General features: G+C 29.1%; 1 protein-coding gene and 1 long non-coding RNA gene across 4 annotated transcripts in view; both read right to left on the bottom strand.

Moving 5' to 3' along the window:
• Window positions 1-22,846, bottom strand: part of LOC149876754 (uncharacterized) — a 250,371-nt gene extending 227,525 nt beyond the window's left edge. Inside the window, exons 1-4 of one of the 3 annotated variants that reach the window (XR_016448481.1) lie at window positions 22,670-22,835; window positions 21,630-21,759; window positions 20,220-20,329; window positions 17,307-19,407 (exon numbers count right to left, since the gene is read on the bottom strand). This is a non-coding gene — a long non-coding RNA (uncharacterized LOC149876754). Of the gene's footprint in view, window positions 1-17,306; window positions 19,408-20,219; window positions 20,330-21,629; window positions 21,760-22,206; window positions 22,274-22,669 lie in introns of those variants that run through there. The other 2 variants (XR_016448483.1, XR_016448482.1) reach the window with 2 other exon arrangements.
• Window positions 5,537-8,152, bottom strand: LOC149876755 (uncharacterized). The gene has a single exon (XM_090074958.1). The coding sequence runs from the start codon at window positions 7,647-7,649 to the stop codon at window positions 6,207-6,209; it is 1,443 nt and encodes a 480-aa protein (XP_089931084.1). The 5' UTR covers window positions 7,650-8,152; the 3' UTR covers window positions 5,537-6,206.
• Window positions 22,847-23,193: the final 347 nt, after the last annotated feature.

Below are 23,193 nucleotides of genomic sequence, written 5' to 3'. Positions count from 1 at the left end.
TTATTTTATGAAAAAAAATTGTTTAATATACTTATTTACAACCCTCAACCATTTATATGCCAGTTATTCGCCTCTTTATAGCATTTTTTATTTTTTCAGGAAATTTTCATCGTTTATTACATTAAGTTATGCTTTTGTTTGTACAGTGAAAACTATGTTCAATATGCAAACTCTATTTGTATTTATCATGTAGGCATACATGAAAAGAGAATTCCAAGCTAAAAACTTGCAGTGAGACACCTTCAAAAGATGCATGTAAAGCCTGAGAAGGGTAGTGTTCTATTGTCTTATATAGTGTTAGTATAGTGATTCATAGTGTTTTTTTAATACCTTCGTTGCAATATCTCTTAAATTTATGATTGCTTAATTATGATTATATATCTGTTTTCAGGGCAAAATTAGAAACCTGTAGACGAGTAAAGTAACGTAAAGTGATTTTTATTACAAAATGACTTGCCTATTTTGAATTGCATCTGATCGAAATGATGATAAACATGGCTTAAAGCTAAAGCACTTAAGAAGATTTCAAAATAAACTGCTGATATTTGAAGAATTAATCAGCAAACACAAATTAAACACTAACCGGCCAATTTCTTGTATATTATATTTATTGATAACAATTTCTTTATGACTTTATTATGTAATTTGTAATATCTTGATGATAAAATGTTTTAGTATTTCTGAGTACCTTTAATATTCTTATTTGATCTATGAATTTATTTGTGTCTATATATCTAAGCATTTGGTCAAAGGTATCGGCTGTGTTTTGCCAAGATTGTGTCACCCTGTTGCAATCTTAAACTAAAAATGCTCATTCTTAGGATTCAGTTACTTAAAAAATATAATTATCAGTTAACTTTGCAATAGAATAGTATGTAAAAAAAAATAAAAAATGCAAGTAAACAAGTATATCTATCCCTAGAAAGGGTATTAAAAACCATTAAAGGTCCTATATTGAACCGCTATTGTACCTACATTGGTTTGCCGCCAACGGCCCGTTGTTAAAAAGTTGGCGTTTTGCCGCCACCGGTCCGCTTTTGAACCGCCTTCAGCTTGCATATAAACGTACCGATATAAATAAGATGTGCAAGACAGCACGGCAGCTCAGCGGGCGGCCGTGCATGTCTTGCACATCGTATTTATATCGCTGTCAGCATTTATGTCGGCACGGCATAAGTGCTGAGAGCGGTCCTCCGCCGGTCCGACTACTTAATGTTTACTGGGGAGGTGTTAAAAAAAAAAGAGAAAAATTAAACCAGAGTTTTTAATCGATTTTCGTGATATTTTTAAAATGAAAATAAATTTGAAATATTATTCATTGTAATGTTATGTAGAACATTTAACAATGCAACGGCGCGAATTGATAGAACATTTTCACCTTCAGTGACTATGTAGAAATTTGGAGGGCAACATACAGATCTTAACACAACATTAAAAAACACAGTTTCTGTATCTACCTTTATTGAAGATATATCTACCATTTCTAATTTTTCTATAAACTTCGTACTGGTTTCGGCTGTAAACTACGTACTGGTTTACACTGTGCTCTAAGATCTCCATTTTTTTTCCCTGCGTTGTATTAACATGTTTAGAACGGCTTCTTGATGATCTGAACCATAATTTGTCTAGTTTTTCTTGAACCTATGTAATGAATGAGTTTAAAACAAAAACCGTCAATCCAGTAAGGATGCAACTGAATCACGCAGCATAGTTGCATAATAAACGAGAAAAAACAAAAAAGAAACCAAACTAAATCACTTAAAAATTACCGAGCAAAAATCTTTCATCTTCAAAACGAGGCTGGTGTGATTTTTTTTTTTTGTTCAATCAGAAAAGTTTTGAGTAAGTAAGCACTTGTGCGTAGAAGTTTGATTTAGCTTTGATTTATTTTTAAACTTCATCTAATTTCATTCGTTTAAATACCACGAGCCATCAAAAATATTGTTTGTCATTTTACGTTTTTAAATCGGTAAGATCTTTTCTATATTCATATAGCAAGAGCCATCAATGAAGTGAAGCCATATGACTTAAATAAAACGATCGAATTTTGTAATTAAACGAGTAAAATAGTCGTTTTATACGTAGAAAACGGTCTAAAATGAAAAACCCCATAAGGACTGAAAAAAGTGAGTGTAATTTTTGTGCATGAGAAAAGCTGACCGGGAAATAAATGTCTTTTGTATTGGTAGAATACACAAGTTGGTGAAAAGTGGCATAAATATTTCTGAAGAAAATGTTCTTTGTGGCATTTGCTACACAAGAGGATCCCTTTTACAAAGAGGAGTTTCTATCACCTTAAGTTGCACACAACCTCTTCACAATTTCTTCATGATTGTAGTTTGGCCTTTGGTAAGGGCATTCAGTAAATTTGATTTCTTCAGTTGCTGAATTGGAGAATCTGTTGGCCTTTAACATCTACATTTTCCCGCTTTCATACAACTGAGAAAATATACAAAAAGTGTTTTTTAGTTATAGCTCGAGGCTACAAGCATTCTGCTCTCAGAAAAAGACATCAAAACCTTGAGGTTCTGTTGTCTTGTTCTGAGAGTAGAATGCCTGTAATCTTGTTTAATCAGATCCGGTTGAAGCAGAATTGCATCAGCCATAATTAGCGCTAAGAAGGCATCTCCAAGGAATTCCTTTGTGGTTTTTCAATTTGAACCACACTGAAGCGCGGGAGACAAGCTCCCTCTCCACTCCTCACTCCTCCCCTCAAACTTATAGAGTTGATTCTTAAGCCACCAAAACGGGTAGTTTAAAATTGCTTTGTCAGCATTTACTTAAAAGTTTTGAGGAGGTCCTCAAATCTAGGAAAAAGATCAAGGCATCAGTCATATTGTCGATTGGGGATAAGTGACGAGTTTTCCTTTGTGGCTTTTGAAAGAACTTTTTTTATAAGTAACAGAATTTTGTTCCAACATCTCTTGAAATTTGTTCCAACATCTCTTACATAAGTTTTCATACTCATTTACAATAGTTTGTTATTCAATTTGCAAAACATCATTTAATACACAAAATGTTTTCACTTTAGTTTATGCTGTGTACCAGTCTACTTTCGTTTACATTCAAAGTTAGAAATTGAAGTTAGTTTTTTTCTTCATTTCATTTGTTTATTTATTGCTAATTTTTGCAGAGTTCTATTACAAAGTCATCAGGCTTTTTTTGCTTAATAATCACTTTAGCACTTTGTCAAATCTAAATTATCTCTAGGGATTCAACGGCACAAACTCCTGCTGAGATGTTAAATGTAGAGGATCTAAATGGATTTTAATCGAAAATTCAAAAGTTTTGTACAAATGGACCAAAGTCTTAAAGTGCCAGTAATTAAGTTTTTAAATTGGTGGTTTGTTACTTTGGCATGAGTTTAGTGCTGTGTTAAGTTAAATTGTTTTATGACCAACGTTTCCTTTAATATTTTCAGATAATTATATTTATGCAGTATATATCTCTTACTTGCCTTTGTGGTACTCGTAAACTGCTTAAATAAATATGTGAATTGATATGTAGAGCTTTGGTGTGATGATAAAATCTATTGGAAGTTTTTTTATCGCTCAAGTGATAGAATCGTAGTTCACTTTCAATTACCATTTTGTCTTATATGTATATATATTTAATATATTTTCTGTTCTGCTAAACGTCCAACATTTCGATCTTATGAAGTGTAATTGTCTTTCTTCCTCTTGTTTCACGTTTCAGTTCAAAATTCAATGCATTGGTAACCGTGGTAGGACAATATCTTGAATTTCTTTATAGTTTTTGCCTTGTTTACGGGTCCGATCAATAAACGTTTCTGACTAATAAAGGTTTTTCCTAAGCGCAATCATTTCCACGGCCCTTTCCACGGCCCATTTAAAAAGTAAATTTGCGTTTTTCAGAAGAAAAAAAAGAATTGTCAAAATACATAACTGCAATATTTTATTACCATAAGCGATGCATATGGAGATGATATAACAATTCTTATGGAGATGATAATAATGCTAAAGTAAGTAAATAAGCTTCGATTCACGGAAATTTGTGAATTCATCGAAAGTTGTTGCTACAAACCTTTTTTTGAATAATATTTTACTACTAACCGTATATGAATAATTCTTTACCACTTTTTTTCTTTATAAATTACAGTTTAAAACTGAAAAGTCTGTTTTCAGTCATTTTTCTTCAACATCGCCGTAAATATTCACGTAGCGAATAAACTCTCCGAAGAACCCGCAAACAACCCGCAAACAAGGAAAAGAATAAAAAAAATAGTTCTCGCGATAGTAACACTTAATCCTTAATATTAAGATTCTCAAACCAGATTTAATAACTACAAACTTTTTTTACATACTTCAATGCCGGAATTATTGCATTTAAAAAGAGCGATTATCTCCGGCCTTTTCAAGACGATTTTATATTGTAAAGAGGCCATCATATCAAAAACGTTAACAATTCTGCTGCAATAAAGAAGATCATTTCAAGCCTAACATTCAGATTACGGTCATAAACTTTATAATTAGACAGGGAAATTTTATGATCTTTGCTAAAAGTTTGTTAAAAGCAAGTTTAAAGAAACCCATAAACATAAATATTGGCTTTTATCTTTTTTAGGTAACAGAATAACTAATGGATGTACAGTTTGATCAAATATTTGAAATTTACTAGAACTCCATTTAATTCCAAAATTTCACAGAACACTAGTTTTGTTGGATTTTTTTGTAGATTGTGTCTAAAGTGAAGTATTCTCAACTGAATTTATTTCAATATTTGTTTGAATACCTGTGAATTGCAAGCAATGAACAGTTGAGCCAATGAATTTTCTTCTACTCCAACTGAACAAATGGTTTTCTTCTACTTTCAAAGTTTAATGAATCGAAACTTTTTTATTTTAACTCCGAATTGAATGGATATAAATTTGAAAAATATGATTTGTTTTGTCACAACGCGTTATAATGACGTTCTGAGAATGATTTATGTAGCAAAGTATGAACATTTTATTTTCCTTGTTGAAAGATGCAAATTTATAGCTTTAAACTTGTATTGATAAATTTTTAATCAAACATCCAAAATTGGGCAAAATATTCAATATTTGCTAGAGACTCTGAGTGTATCAGGATGGACACCTGCCATCAAGGTTTGTTACTTATGGATGATTCTCTAAATATTTTGGCTGCCTGAATGATTCGTTATGGATTGAGTTAAAGTGAACTAAAACGTTTTTTTACTTAGGATTGTCAAGCATTTTGTAAAATGTTATTCGACCACAGCCGTGTAGTTTCAATTTTGCAAGTCGCTAAAAAAATTAAATGACCCAAATTAATTATAATTATGACGGCTCCCATTTATGGGTTTACATTCGTAATGCCCCCTACCACCAATTATGCAGGGTTGCAGAAAAGTATCTACACTCTGGTGCATTGAAATAAAAACTCTTTTGGAATTTGACTGCTTCCGAAATAAAATTTTTCTGAAGCAATCATTTTAATCTGTTTTCATGATCATAATAAAACAAAGTCTTGAGTATGTTTATAACCTGCATGATAGTCATTATTTGTTTAGGTGGTACACCCCCATTTTAAAAAATTTCCTTAAAATAATCAATACAAAATTAAAACTACAATGCACAAGTTAAAACAAGTATGTTGATTTTTTTTTAAAATAAGAAATCTCGATTGCCCAACTTTTGCCTCACTTATTCCATACGAATTGCCAAAATATGGGTGTAATTTAAAACAAGATATCTCCAGTTCTATATATCTTTTAACTCTGAAATTTTCACACTATGTTCCTAAAAGATACGAAGAAGTTATGAACCAAAATCATCCATTAAAATGCATAGAACATTTTAAAAATAATTTTCTATATATTTAAGAAAATTTTTAACAAAAAATGCAAGAAAAAAAGATTTTAAACATACTTATACATCATATTTATTTGTAGTTTTGGTTCATTACCTAAGTCAATTTATAACAAAAACACCCTGAAAATTTCAAGTCAGCATATGGTCCCAAACTGAAAATATTGCGTTTTAAAATTTAGGTATTTGGTAAAAAGACATTTTGAGAAAAACACAAAAAACAAAATAAAAGTTCGTTATATTAGAAAAAGAAGCACGAGCCCAATTAAAAACCTCCACTATTATATTGTGGGTCCTTTTCCAGTTCTTTTTCAATATCTATGTAACCTTTTTTGATGGCTCTAAGCTGTTTTCTCCTTATTTTACCGTTAGCACTTCATTTGTGATTCATTTTTTTAATTCGGTTGCAGTCCAATTTACGAAGTCCTTCCTGCATAAATATACTTGGTTCGATACCTCCAGCACTAATTACTTTTTCAACTGCTGTGCTTCCATCATTAAATGCTATAATAGCTGAGTTCATACTAATCTCAAGAACTTTTTTCCAATAAAAAAAATCTTTAGGACATCTCTTCCATATTAAGGCATTCAGACTTTCATTGTTATTTTGAGTTTGTCCGTGCAAACATTTTGATAATAATGTTTCATTTGTCAAATCTGTAAATATAGCCATAAGTACTGCTTTAATTGCTAATGGTAAGCTTAATTTAGTTTTGTATGTTGTTTCACCTGTTACTTTATTACTCTGCCACAAACACCAACTAGTTCTAGTTCGTGGGCAAAATTTGTGTCTCTCTGACTCTTCACTTATGTCACTGCTGTGAAATAAAACAGCCCAAGCACCTTTTTTCATTGCATATAGGTTATTCACATTTTGACGGATAGCCATACCAAAATAATTTTGAAGCGTATTTATGGCTTTATCTGTTAGTCGACCTTTTCCATCTATTTTTTTTCCATCTGAAAGAAACTGACCTTTAAGTGTCACTCTAAGGTTATGCGCACGATTTCCAAGTCTCTTTTGGTAATGTCCAACACAATGAAGTCTGTTTATTTCAAAACCTGGATATGGATTACTTGCAACAACATCATTATATGCTGAGCTGTCACCATCTCCAATATATCCTTCATTTTTCAAACCATACTTTTCAATTGACCGTTGAAAAATTGAAACAGCACCAGAAGCTTCCATGGATCCTGATGATTTATTGTGGTTAGCTTCACAAACATGATTTATTTTCCAATTTTGATAACCTGGTGTTGACTTTTTTTTGTTCCAATAACTACAAGCTTTGCAGAACTTCGTTAACAAAATTGAATCAAGACATTTTCCATTCTCTCTTGATATTGCAGTGACAATGCCATTTAAAGATTGATGGCCTCTCTTTTGCCAGGTACCATCAACAGAAACCTGGCAAGCAGAAACATTAACATTGCTTGATTTAGAAATAATATTTTTGGTTTCATTGGCTGCGCTTGACATTCTTGCAGAAGCAACTTCATTATAAATATTTAACAAATTGTTATTTATTGCACTATAGTTTTTAAAATTCATAGGAGATGGCATGTTCATTACTGCAGCGAATTTGCATATAGATTGATAACCTTTACCAATTTCACGAAAAGCAGTAACGACTTGAAAATTAACTGATGCAGTAGGAACACCTGGAATACTTTTAGATTTTTTAGTAGAAAACTGAGACGTGTGCCATCCTTTGCTAAATTGGCAACAAAGGCACTGTAAAGTTAAATAAAAACAAAAACCTTTCTTGCTTTTTAAATCATTTTCTAAACAAACTTCATTTCCACTTCGGGGCATATAAACTCACTAACCATTAGTTTTAAAATATTAAAGTTTATAATGATGTTGTAATTTTTTTGACTTCCAGATATTTCAGTGTTTACTATTTTTTTGGAGCTTGCTGATAAACTTGGATCAGAAATTGATGTATCAAGCTGAATAAACTTTGAAGATTTTAGGTGTTGATTACAAGAAAACTTTCTTTTTTTAGTTTGAGCAATAGAACGTCCCATATCTTATTTAGCTATTTATTTATAAGAACATTAACAAATTAAAACAGCATGCAAGCACGATTTATTTAATACATGTTCGCATTAGTAGTTCAAGTTATAGCTTTTAAAATAAACATGAAGCACAAAATAAACAAGCTGCAGTAGAAAAGAGTTATTGATGTTTATAAGCTTGAGCAAGATTACATTTCTTGTTTTAAAATGCGTTGCTATGGCGTTGCTACGGACTTCTCAATTTACTATGGCCACAAAACACATAATTGTACACACTTCCTTATTTATTTGTTAAAAAAAAAATTAATAATATTGTTCTATGAAAAATTTTGAATTTAAAAGACCAATTTTCAAAAAATTGATTTTTTCTAAAAAATTTCAAAATTAATGGGGATGTACCACCTTAAGAAGTTCAAATTTCTACAACAAAAACTTTCACACAAGTATTGGATATATTGAACAGGTATGTTCTCCCATTCATTTTTAATCTTGGAAATTAGCTGGTCTTATGTTCGAACTCTTAGTTTTTTTATGTACCTTATCCTTTAAATATCTATGAAAGCAAATTTAAGCAAGATTTTTTAAAATTGTTTTTCTTTGCTCAAAACTTCACGAAACATTCAAACTTAACAAATTTACAGCGCTAAATAAGTATCGAGCGAAGTTGTTTAACTAAAACTCTTTTGTTATCTACAGATGCAGATATTTCCCACTTGGGCCCTATTTCAGATTACTTGCATGTTAAATCTTTTAAAGAACGGACGAACTATTCTTATCTTAGAAGATATCTCAGAAGACTTTTAAACAAGTTTCTAGTTTAAAACAAGTTTCAAGTTTTGCGATTAATTAATGGTTTACGATCTCTTAAAAAACTTTAGTATTTAGCAGATTTTTTATCTTTTGGTTTGAGAGAAAGAAAGCACACAACGAAATTGTGATGTGTAAGAATAAACGTGCAAGAGAAGGAGACATTAACTGGCAGAGATCTAAATTCGGGAGAGATGGTTGTTACCGGAGGCAGCACCATCCTATCATTACCGTTTACAGATGATGTCAATATTTTGACAAATGATTACTGATATTCCTCCGATATCTGAGTTTTGAAAGCTTCATTTGATCCTTTACAAAAATTTTTATGAATGGTTTTTCCCGACCTTTTGTAATCTCGGTCTTTTTTTTTCTTTTTGATGGAAAATCCCTCAGAAATATGAAAATTTAGAAAAAAAAACTCTTTTCTTGTTTTGTGCAAAATTTATCAGAGATTCAATATATGAAAAATATATCTTATCAAGTAAATTGTATTTTCCATAGTTAAAAACAACTTTAGTATAAAAACAGTTACTAGAAAGCTCATAAATATTTCATAAATCTTTTACAATGGCTAAGACTTGCAGAGTTAAACAAAGAACTAAAAATAAGCATATCTAAATAACAAAAAGTGGTGTTAAGCTAAAATTTTAGGTATGAATATGTTTGATTGTCTTCTGTGATTTGAGCGTGACAGTTTCTTTAAATATTGAATCAAGTCCTTAAATAGGTCAACAAAGTCATAAAATTCCGCCAATTTTTTTTACATGTACTTCGGCCCAATATATTAGCCCATAAAAAATTAATATGAAAAATCTGCTTCGCTAATATCACAGAACAACCTTGTTAGAACAAGTATCCAAAAAAGATTTCATTAAAATTCTTTAGATATATTGGCCGGGGTCTTTCAATATTTTGGTGTTTTTCGCACCTGCTACAGCTACCATTTTACCCAAAACATTTTTTTTTGTTTTTTTCAGTTAATTTTCTTATTTTCTTTATGTATATGAAGTTAAACTTATAGAATATTGATATTTACTCAAGAAAATATTTCAGGGGTTTTCCACCTAAAGAAATAAAGTGACATAATGATTAGATTGACTTTTTGAACAAAAAATGATTTTTTTTTCATGAATTTGAAACTTGTCTGTGATATTTTTAAGTCGTTGAGCTATTTTGTGCTCACACTGGATGAAATATGATAAAAATGAGCGAAGGTTGAAGAAAAAATTCGGTGAAACAGTCGGTGAGAGCTAATATTGCCGAATATATCGAAAACAGGTTAAAACTTAGAAAAGTTATAATCTACTGCAGAGATCCTCTTTGCTATTTCAACATAATTTTCACTATTAATCTTCTTTTTTTTGGTAGAATACTTTTCTTTCTCCATCATACCAAATACGGCATGTCTTTCTATAGCATTTCAGACAATATTTTTTTTTTCTCAGATGTCTCCCCAATTTTCTCTTCTTTTTGTCGGTTTTTACTGATACTAAAATGATTCACACTTCCCAATGTTTTATAGTTAATACTTACGAATTCCACTACACATTTATGAAAACTGTCTTGGAATGCAACTCTCCCTTAATCCTGCATGGATTTGTTATGTTCGCGTATTATGGATTAGTTAATAGGTGCATGCCTTTAATGTTCTCAGTGCAATTTATAATGGATTTCAGTCATTTTCACCTCAGGAGAAGTACTTGGGTGATTTAAGGCCAGTCTGAGAAAATTTCGTTTCTTTTTTCGTGTTATTTTTGTTTAAACGCGTGTGACGTGTTTTCACCTCGAAAAAAATTGTGAATTTGACGTTAAGTATACCGTTTTCGAAGGCCGACATTGTTTTTATAGAAACAGCCGATAATAGATAAAAATATGCAGGTAAATATAAACACTTATATTTAATAAAAATAGTATTTTATTTTTATTAAATATAAATGTTTATATTTACCTATTTAAAATATATCCTATTATTGAACTTGAGGTTCCAAATTGTTCCATGCTTTTTGAGAATACTGCTCAGAAAATCCACCAACCAAACTCTATGATCTTGTTCCAATATATTGCATTTTGAAGAGTGCTTGATATTTATTGTACTTTTAGATGTACTTTCAAAACTTGTCTTGTTTTTTATCATGCTGAAATATTTGCTGAAAAATGAAAATTTCACAAAACTTGTTGTACTAATTGAAAAATAAACAACATATAATAAATCACACAACATGTATAAAATCACTCAACTTAGATGTATGTATAAATGTATGTATGTGGCAGGTTTAAATCTCTTAAACACAGGTCAACAAGCAATCCTAAAAGATTGGCTATATAAGATTGTTTGCTCGTTATTGATACTTTGACTTACTAATCATTATGTAATTTTTTTTACCAACGGGAGAAGAGACTCATTTCTCAAAGTTATTACCTCTTTATTAGCTTTTCAACATTTGTTATTTGATTACAACCTGGTGCTGTCAAGTAAAAATGTAAATTTGATCACATGGTTCACCCGACAAAAAAAAAAGCCTTAAATTTGCTTATCGACTTTATATCTCAAAGTGTCGTTAACGATGTTCGCTCCTTTCAGTTGTGTTAGGGGCAACACCGAAAGTTTATAAAAAAACGTCGAATTTTCTTATCGTACCACAAACCAGAAGTTGTACAAGTGGATGATAACAATTATCGAAGTGTACTAGACTAAACATTACTGAAAAAGTTGTGCTTAGAGATTATTTTTAAAGATACTCTCCTTTTTCAAAAAAGATAAAATCCGTCATGACCCATCAAGTCGTAAAAAATTAATATTTTAATTTTTAACAACTTTAGCCTGATTTCGTTCATTTAAGTGAATTGTTTTCCAAAAAATGTTATGCTCAAAAGAAATGTTCAGTGGTGCAACCGAACACTGAAAGCCAGGCTTATCTTAAATTACCCGAGTAAGCTTAACTTTCTTCGCTTAAAATGGCAGCATAAAGTCTTGAATTTGTACAGCATTAACAAAAAAATTCAACACATGGTGTTCATTTGAACATAGTTTACAATTTTACCAGTAGAGAATTTGTCTATAACATAACGATTTTGTTATAGACAAATTCTCTACTGGTAAATTTTAATTTGGTTTTGTTTCGCGGAAAAAAAATTCCGCGAAACAAAACCAAAGTAAAATTATGACACTTGTGCTGCACACTATGTATTATTCACATGTCCCGTTATTAGAATCTATAAGCTTTATTAACTTTAATTGTCTTTTTACATTAGTCACCAATTGATAGTCAGATGAGTGACACAACATTCTAATGGAGATGTTGGTAATTTTTTGTGTGCATTATTTGATCAAATAAACAAAACTGTTATATTTACATGCAATAATAATCTTGAAAAGTTGAAAACACGTTCCAATTCCCGAAACAAAACCCCTAATTTTGCTTTGATCGTGAAAATATTCGAAGTGGACTTCAAAGGTAAGATAAAGATCGTATTTTCCAATTTACTTTTTGTGAAGATAAAAGGGTTTCATATGAGAACAACGGACTTGCAGTAGCATCAAGTTTTTGCTTCATTGTCAGGCATGCAACGAGCCAATTGTAAGTGAGGATTGGAATATTGTTAAAGACGGATACATCCCAAATCCCAGCAGGAACTACATATAAAAAATAACTTTAACAGTCTTCTCTTTCTAATTTTACTTCAACCCATTCATAATGCCAGAACTGGGATCCCAACAACAACACAATAAAGAAACTAAAAAATGATAGTATGCTTTACAGAGAGATGATTTTAGTTTCAAATTTTTAAGGATGAAAAAAATAACATTGCAATAAAATAAAACTATGAATGACGAAATAAAAAAAGGCACTAGAGATAAATCTAAAATAGAAAACTAACAATGTGTAGTCAGAAAAAAGAATTTTACATAAACAAGACCATTTTATTTGCTTTTCAATAGGTGCATGTATAAAAAAAGAAAAAAAGAAAGAAATAAACTCAGAGCTAATAAACACTATACTCATCCACAAACTATTATTACATTATTTTAAAATTTTACAAGATTTTAAAATACCTTCTCATGAGCTTTCTTAAATTTAGTGATAGGGTTTGTACCAAAATCCAAATTATGAGAATTTGCTTGTACGTCAGAATTAATTCCAGGTTTCACAACATTTTTAAATTGATCATTACAAGAAATCCTGTGTTTCATGTTTTCCATCAGATTTTGTGGTTTCATATATGTCGGTGATGGAAATCCACCCTTAGGAGTGCAGTAAATTGTGGATACAAACAATTGTGACAGTGCACATCCTGATCAAAAATGCCAAAGTAATTTTTTATTTGATTAGTAGTTATATAAAATGGTTTATATCGGCTGGAGGTGCATACACTTCATTAATTGCCCCAACTTCATTAAGTTACTGATAAACAACTTTTATTAAAGGTGACATGCAATAATGTCACCTTTAATAATAGTTGTTTATTAGTAACTTAACTACGCTTTGATTTATACTATGTTGTAGTTATTGATATGTCAAAATTTAATTTTATACTAATTTTTAGATACTGCACACTAGGGTTCATTATCGAAATTGCAAATTTCGAAAATTTTCGATTAAAACGGTACCGAAATACTTCTTTCTTTTCGAAATCTATAAAAACTTATGAAAATAATCGAACTAGCCAAATTAATTTCGAAAATAAAAAAGGAATTTCGAAATGTGAAATTAATTTCGAAATAAAAAAATGCACTTCGAAAAGTGAAATTAATTTCGAAAGAAAAAACAGAATTTCGAAAAGTGAAATTAACTTCGAAAAAAAAAAGTATATTTCGAAAAGTGAAATTAATTTCGAAAGAAAAAACAGAATTTCGAAATGTGAAATTAACTTCGAAAAAAAAAAGTGTATTTCGAAAACTGATTTTAATTTCGAAAGAAAAAACAAAATTTCGAAATGTGAAATTATTTTCCAAAGAAAAAAAAGAATTTCGAAAATTGATTTTAATTTCGAAAGAAAAAACAAAATTTCGAAATGTGAAATTATTTTCCAAAGAAAAAAAAGAATTTCGAAAAGTGAAATTAATTACAAGAAGAAAAAAAAGAATTTTGGAAAGTTAAATTTATTCCAAAAAGTAATTTTAATACCTTATATTTTATTTGCATAATAATATTAAAATAACCGGGTGCCTAAATAATTTACCACGGGGTTTTTCGGCAAGTATACCTTTTATTATATATATATATATATATATATATATATATATATATATATATATATATATATATATACATATATATATATATATACATATATATATATATATACATATATATATATATATATATACATATATATTTATGTATGTATATATATATATATTATATATATATATATAATAATTTGCCATATATACATATATATGAATAATATATATAGACATATTATACATATATATATATATGGCAAAATAATACTATCTTGGTAAATTTAAGGTGGCACACAACTGAAAACAAGTTGTTTTTTTTAGTAATCAAAATTATGTTTTTTTTTTTTTTTTGATGAGAATAAATTTATATTAAAATGAAATAAAAAACAGCTAATTTTTTTTTTTCATTTTACTATCCATAATGGCCAAAAATGTGTTGTAAAACACGTGTTTTTAGTAAATCTTTAAAACCTAATAACTTGATTTTGCCTAAACAACTCGAACTAAAATTTTGAGTTATGTAACAAAAGGATTGCTAAGGTATAAATATAATTGTTTGAAATCGCTGTAAATCTCATCTAAATAATCCCAAGAGAGTAATTAGCCGTTTACATTGCAACAATGGTTTCATATACGTGCGTTACAGGCCTTAAAGGAATTGCATATTATAATTTTTAAATTATATCATTTAGGAAAAGCGCACGAACTTTTATGTAAATTCTTTAAATTTTATAAAGTTCTATAAAGTTCTATAAAAATTCTAAATCTAAAGTTTAAACTTACGTTATGCAAATTTAAAATTAAAGTGTTTAAACTGGTGTTGTTATCGACTAAGACTAAATCGACTAAAAGTCGAAATTAGTCGACTTTGAAAAATCTAAGAGTCGATGTAATCGACTTTGGATTTTCTACTAATCGACTAAAAGTCGATTTAGTTAAATAGTAGTACTTATACATGTATTTCTAATATCTTTTTATTTGATTGAACATTATAAATCTTTTTAATTTTATTTTGTTAACAAAAGCAAATATGACTGTTGAATAGAATGTAGTTTTTTCAGAGCCGGAATAAAATATTTACTCCCTTTCCTTTCATATTAAATTAGAAATTAAAATATAGCATCTCCCTCCATCATATTAACTATTGAATGAAGATGCTTTTAAGCATCTTCATTCAATAATTAATAAGTAAAAATTTGAATAGTAAAAATTTTAAAAGTTCTACGTTCAAAATTTACAATTTAAATTGTAAACAAAAACACTTTAGTAGCTTTTGCTATAGGTAGGTTTTATTCACTTTGAGAGGGCTAATATTTTATATGAAACATTTCACCGTGTAGAGGTAAGTGGTCATTCGCAAATTATGTCACGCAAAAAACTTTTCACATCCCCCTTCTCCCTTTTCCACAAAATGTCACAAAATATCAAACCCCTATCTTATCCTTAGCGTTTTAATCCCTGTAAAAGAACCTTTGGGGTTCTAATCCCTGCAAAAATATTTCGAAGCAAATTTTAGAATTTCGAAGGTAAAAAATCGTTTCGGTATTATTTTCAGAATTTCGAAATCGCAAAAATATTTCGAAGCAAATTTTAGAATTTCGAAGGTAAAAAATCGTTTCGATGCAAAATTAATTAGTTTGAAATTATTTCGAACTTACCGAAACAAAAATAGAGTTTCGAAAACTTTTTTTTTTTATCGAAAATTCAACTTTTGCTTCCGTGAAGAACCTTACTGCACACATTGGTCTTCCTATGAATTACAAAGACCAATGCCCGGAAAACATCGGATGATCCAATTTATTTAATGATTAGACAGATTCAAATTAATTTATTTTAAAATTATATTTAATTTTGATTTATATGTGTTTTTTTTATATATTTTAGTTCCTAATCCTCACTTTTCGTAAATATCTTACATGGTAACGTTTAACTTAAGTTTAACTTTCAACTTACAAAAAACTGATTTCAGTTGTTTACATATGTCATTATTTATAAATAAAAAATTTACATATTACCTATTATTAAAAAAAAACTTTAAAATATTATTACTTGAGCATTATTTATAATAATATACTATAATAATATAAGTAATATTTACAATAATATTTGTAAATGGTAATACTATTTACAAATAAAAAATTAACATATTACCTATTATAAAAAACAATGGAAATATTCATACTTAAGTAATAATATTTTATATTAATAAATTTAGTAATATAAAATATTATTCTTTAAGTATGATATAAGTTGTATCGCGTCGGCTCAACATCGGCCAGCATATGCATCGCGAAAGTGTGGGCGGCTAGCCGATGTCGGGCCAACATCGATCCGTACTGACAAAAACGATAGCGGTCCAATGTCGGAGGCCGAGCTCGGCCCGACATCGGAATTTACACAGGGCATTCAAAGCACTAGAAGATGTACTGTGCATCAGATGTGGTTCATTTGACAAGTCTATTGACTCAGAACCATAATAAGATTTGATTAAAACTAGAAGAGAACTGAAAAAACAATATCAAAGATAATACATGACTACTACTCACATAGTAGAAATTCGCTTATCGACTTTTTCAAAAATGCTTCTATAGAATTAATCTTATTCTCTATTGAATGAGATAAGCCTCTAAACACTGGATGACATACATGACATAATTAGTCATTTCATGGAACTATTACACTAGATAGCCATAAACTCCATGAGGCTTTCAGAAACTAATAGAAAATATAATAATTAGTAATACTTTGTTGTCTAACTTCCAGTTAAAATCCCTTAGTGAATCTGAAACATAGAACAGTTTTATTAATGTACCTCCAGGAATGAACGCAATAGTTGATTCGCATTTCTCCCTGTGATACATTTCAAATACCTCTATGGTCTAGTTGCTTTTGCTCATTAAAAACAGTTGTTACATCAGTAAGACTAAGTAAATAAATACAATGTATTAATGATGTAAATTTCTTCTTTTAATATTTTTACATTCAACCTTTTGTCAAAAGAACTTTATTTAGCATGAGTCATTAACATTATCTGTTTTTGTAATACTATAACCTGAGTATCATTTTAATACATTTTAAGCTGCACTGTTAACAGCAACTTTATCTGGCATTTTATAATCGTATTTTAGAGTTGGTTTTAGTTAGAGTAGGAATAGCAAAAAAAAAACTGATTAAAAGGTTCGGTTTCACACATGAAACCATAAATTTTTTTTCTGCTATTAACTACTATGATGGACATTTCAAACAAACTGTTCAAAGGGTAATAATCTTTTACAGCTTTCATAAGTAAAAAAAACAATAGTACTCAGTACAAGCAGAAAATTCCTATTTGACTACAGGCTTCAACCTCAACTAATTTTGCAATGTCAGAACTATATGACAGAACTATACACAATGGAGCTCAAAACCTGATATAATCTAGCAAAACAAGTGAGTTGAAAATAAAATAAGAGATTTGTGAACAAAACATTGAAAGAAATAATCTAAAAAATTGGTTGAAAATTTACAACAGTAAACTTAAGACAGTTCAAAATTCAATAAAAATACTCAAAAGCACCTAACAAATTCATACACAAGAAAAAACTCTTAGCACCTCGTAAAAACCTTCATAAAAATCTTATAACTTGAAGAGGCGCACAGCAAAGCAAAGAAATTTTAAATTAGTGCACAAGCAAAGTTAATTTCTTGTTTGCAAACCTATTTCAAATTTATCAATGTAAGAAATGAAAATTAAAGTTTAAAATTTTTATTCCATTTCTCAAAAATACCATTTAAACGCAAAAATAAATTTTCATGGAAAGAGGTCACTCAAAACTGTCTATAAAATGCAAAAATTAAAATTTTAAAGTCTTAAGTTATCCACCAACTGTATTAAAGCATTGCATAATTTTTTTTCTTCTGCATTTTTGTTGATATATTATGACAGCTACTAATAATAAACTAACACTTAGTTAACAATCAAATACTTTTATATACTATAGCTTAGTGCAAAATCTAAAAAACAACTTTTAGGCTGAAAATTCTTTAAAAATATCAGGAATTTTAATGAAAATCTAACTTCTTGGTAATTTTAGCTGAGTAAATGATTTCTATTGCTTAACTATTTTCAATATTTCACATTAAACAGATTTCTAAAAGCAAAACAGAAGCAGACTTTAAATAGTTCCAGAAAAAAAATTTAACATTTGAAAAAAACTTTCTGAAATACCAAAAATCATTCTTCAAGACAAAATAAAAACTTTTTCTTTTACAACCTGTTGACCAATAATTATTTTAAAACTAATTTAATAACTATAATAAACTAAATTGTTATACTATGATAAACTACACTTTTACAAACAATTACATACACAACTACTACATATACAGACAACTACATACAAACTGCATAAAAAAACTAAGTATACTGAATATAGACAAAGGCTGATGTAAAAACTAAATACAACCAAAAACATTCTTCAATATTTTTGACTGGCAAAACATTGAAAACTTCTTCTTTTGCAACCTGTTAACCAATAATTATTTATAAACTAGTACAATAACTAAAATAAAATAAACTTTTATACTGCGATCAACTATACTTTTGCAAACAGCTACATACAAACAACTACATACAGACAACCAACTACAAACAGAAAACTAATAATAGACAACTAATTACAAACAGACAACTAGTTACAAACAGACAGATGACTACAAACAAATACAAACCAACAAATAATAAAATTATTTATAAACTACTACAATAACTTTCACAAACAACAACAGACAACCGACTACAAACAGAAAACTAACTACAAACAGAAAACTAACTACAAACAGAAAACTACATAAAGAAACTAAGTATACAAAGTGTAAACGAAGGCTGATGTAAAAACTAAATACTATATTTACCAACAAATAGTGTTAAAAGAACTGACGTTTCAAACCTTTGTGTGTGAAACTAAATTTAGTAACCAATAACTATTTATAAACTGATATAATAACTTTAATAAAATAAACTGTTATACTGTGATAAACAATACTTTTACAGACAACCTAATACAGACAACTACTGACAACCAACTACAAACAGACAACTAATTACAAACAGACAACTAATTACAAACAGACAACTAATTACAAACAGACAAATATTTACAAACAGACAACTACATAAAGAAACTAAGTTAACAAAGTGTAAACAAAAGCCGATATAAAAACTAAATACAACATTTACCAACAAATAGTGTTACCAGAATTGACATTTTCAAACCTTAATGTTTGTGTTAAACTAAACAAAGTAATTGAGAAATTAAACTTTAAACTTTACAATTAAATAAGTCTTAATTATTAATGTAAAACTAAATGAAAACCAATTGTTTAAAAGATTGCCTCTTCTTCTACCATCGCTGCTTCTCCTTCACTTTTTTTCTTCCACCACTGTAAGGAGCAAAGGGAGGTCTTACTTTCTTATCTGAAAGATTGGTGTTTTCTTCTGTAGAATATCCAAAGAAAGTTTTAATAAAAGATGAAACGAAAATGATACGATGCCAAATAAATTCTCAAGTTGCCTCTAAATCAGTTATATAAAAATCTTAATAATCTGAAGGGATTCTCCTTAAAGAAAAATAAGACAATTAAGTCTGAAGAAAAAAAAACCAAATTTCTAAAAGTTGACAGTTCTAAAATATAAACAATTAGATAAAGTGAGCTAACAGTCCAAAGTATAAAATAAAAACAAAATAAAATTACAACCTGTACAGAGCGCTTTTAGAGAGCAAATTAAACAAATTGAAATAAGTGACAAATGAGATTACATAAGTTTATTACATAAGTGTAACCAACAGCTAAAATAGTCCCTTCATTGACATAGGTCTGCTTTTTTTTATCAGAATTTAAAGTTCTACTACTCATAATTAGTACATCGTTGTTAGGCAAATTCTTTTAAAATATTTTTCACTTTTAAAATAAGAACTAATGATAAAATTTAGAATTAAAGTAGAATTTAGAATAAATTAAAAGTATAGAAGTACTTTTACATCTAAAAACACTAAAAGATTTCAAGGAAAATAAGCCTGCAATTGCTTAAGATAAGAATTCTATTTCCAAAGTTAATCACAAGTTTAAAAATCTGAAGTCTTCCACCACACCCTCCATTTACTCAGTTGTGAGTAGATTTCCATAATGAAATACAATTTTCAAATAAAGAATAGATTGCTAAAATTCTATCAGAAGCTTCCAAGAAGTTCTCAAGAATTCAGAACAAAAAGGTGTGTAAATAATTTTTTTTCAGCAATGTTACTAAATAATATTTTTGCTAACTTTAATCAATTTGTGATTTCAAATAAGAGAAAAAGAAAAATAATTTAAAACTAAAAGAAATACCTTTGCAAACTTCAACTTTTAGTGCCTTCACGTTTGCAAATCAATTTTATAATCCTTCTTTTTATTTAAGCTTGAAGTGGGTGTTGTGCTAATTTCTTCAGTACCTAAATCTGTAAGAACTTAATCTCTTTCAAGACCTATTTCATAAATAGTTCAGTAAATAATAAAAGTAGCTTAAACTATTTATCTTAATTCTTTTATTCTTTTGCATTGCTAGACCTTAAACAAAATTGAATATTTTAGATTTTATAAAAACCAGTTATTGACCTTTACAAGGAAAACTTATTTCTATTCCAAATAGTTTTAAGTTAAAAATTTAAGACTTTATCTGCATAGTGGAGCAAGTACATAAAACCAAAACGGCTAAACCACTAAATTACAGATTAATACTTCTTTTTTTCAAAACATAAATTTAAAAACCATACATAACTGTTTTATTGTAAATACAGAGAGAATATGAAGAAAGCATCTCTTACATGAAATAAACCATTTAACTCTTTTCTGCTTATTTAGTGAAATATCTTAAGACATTGCAATGTTGTCATTTTGGATGATTTTATTAGCAACTTCTGGTAAAGATGCAAACAATGAAAGAGGAGTGGATATTCATGTTTTACTAAATCCTTTATAAAATATCATTTAAAACTTCAGGCTACAGGAAGACCTTGCTGATGTACACTTTGGAATCCTTAAATTAATCCTCTAATCTTGTTTAATGGGCTAATCTTGTTAAATGCGCAAATTTTGCACAGAAAAAATTAAGCAAACTATCATAAGAGAGTTTGAAAAAGATTTATTTCCTTTCAGGATTTTTTCAGGCATACCTGGCTGGCTTTGAAGACGCTTGTTTTAAATGAGTAATTTGTGTTTAGGAATAATTATACTATTTATTACCATTATGGAGCCTAATCTTAGAGTTATACAAATAGTTCATGTAATTTCCATTAAGAAATTCGGAGAAAAATTTGCCAAATGATAAATTCGCAGCGTGATCATTAAAAAGACCTTCAGTTTCACTTTAAAATTTCCCGCGCAAAATCTTGTTTGAATTCTTGGAATATTTGAGCTATCTTAAACGTCATGATTTAAAAATGGTAGACTTTGTAAGATTAGGATAGGCATGTTTCTAAGTGAAATTTTTTCAATAGTGTTCGTCTTGCTGATTGAACATATCGATATTTAATATTTAAGAGATTTAATGAGTGACTTTACTTAGACTGAACTATTTGATACAATAAGGTAATTAGGATAATTTATCGCATCATTCGCCCTTTACCCACTTGCTTACCATCATGAGGGCGTGTTAAAATAATTTTGCGACTTAATTTTTCCAGATAGATAAACTTTTATGCTCAAGAACGTTAAACTAAGCACCAAAATAAAACTTTATAAAAGAGAAAATTTAGTTACCTAAAATAATTGCGAGGAAACAATGCAAGAAGGACAAACAAACAGCAAGTACATTCAAAACCGATGGCTGTTGATAACTGAGCTGTTGATAACTGAGCTGTTGTAACTGTTGAGCTGTTCAAACTTTTCACTAAATGCAACGTTAAAATGATATTTTTAAATCAGATTTATACTAGCCAACTTTTACATTACCTCATTTTTTCTAATCATTTCACTTCGCATTTTCTCATTATTTCACTTCACAGCTTCCTTTACAACAACAAAACACCGCAAGAACTCTAAAATAGCCAGTTACAGGTATATCATAAAAAGAGTAATAGAATTAACCATATATTCCTGTGAATTAGAAAGAGCTGAGAAAACTTCGGATGAAGTGTGCTTCTAAGTTAAAATATGATTTTTTAACTAGCCTCTCGAATTTAATTTACGCATTAAAATTTCGAATTAAAATTACGCTATTCCTTTAGCATAGTTATGAGGGCAAAGGAGTCAGCATATATTTAAGAGAAGTAGTTGAAATGATTAAACGTTTTTCTTTCATTATCCACTGAAGTTGTCAATTTAAAAAAAAACTCACAGGTTTTGCTTCGGAAAACATTTTCTTTCAGAATCTTTTCTGTATAAAATGTCAGCTCGGAAAATAACTTTGGAAGCTATCGCAACAACTTATTCCAACATTCCTCCGAGATTGACAATTTTTATTTTTATATAAGCACGCGACGCGACTGTTTTAGATTAAGCGGAGCACCGCTTTATTTTATCGTATGTTTGTATAAAACTTGTACATGTAAAAATAGATCATCGTAGTTGGAAATAAAACATTTTATAGTTAAGATTTAATATTAAAAAAAAAAAAAAAAAAATCTATGTCATTAACAAACTAAGATTGAAACCGTCATAAATGAGTTAAAGCGACTGTTTTGTTCGCTTACCTCGAAAATTAAATAATCCAAAATATAAATTCTTTTAAATCACGTGTAAATTATTTAAATTATCATTAACATCATAAAAAACGATATTTGAAGTAAAGATGAACTCACATGAAGAAAAGCTTCAATCCGATGTCACAAATGAAAAGTCTAATTCAACGAGAGTGCTATGCGTTGTGAAATCATTTTGGACTCCTTTGAAGATTTTCTACTTCACGAGTCGCATCAAGTTGCAAGTTCGAAAGAGAACGAAAACTGCGTTACTCAATCAATTTATACTGTTCAAAATTGCAGTTAGCAGGTGGTTCACGGGCGCCTGCTGAAACAATGGAAAAATTTATTGCGTAACTTTTCTTTTAAAATTAATGACTAGTGTAACGTTGCGAAAATTCCAGAAACGCATTTGGTTCCATGTTTGATTACCAGTCTCCATAAGAATAATGATAACAGATGGTTTTCTGTAGCGCTGCCTAATGCGTCTTTTATAATCAACATTTCTAATCTAGGTTATACCACGTTAACAAAGAGTTGTATCTTATAGTCATGCAAAAACTTAAGCAAATAGAAAACCAGTTTGTGTATTTAATGATGAGACCTTATCTTACCGAAACGAATCGACTTAATTACTTGTTTTG

This window comes from Hydra viridissima, unplaced genomic scaffold, assembly GCF_058129835.1.
Source record: "Hydra viridissima isolate aposymbiotic clone 2 unplaced genomic scaffold, HvirCarnegie_v1 scaffold_18, whole genome shotgun sequence".
Taxonomy (NCBI): Eukaryota; Metazoa; Cnidaria; class Hydrozoa; order Anthoathecata; family Hydridae; genus Hydra; species Hydra viridissima.
The sequence above is the reverse complement of the archived record's forward strand: the minus strand, read 5'-3'. Positions and strand labels throughout refer to the sequence as shown.

Excerpts from the sequence above, each read along its gene's own strand:
- LOC149876755 (XM_090074958.1), bottom strand. The coding sequence starts at position 7,649 with ATGCCCCGAAGTGGAAATGAAGTTTGTTTAGAAAATGATTTAAAAAGC.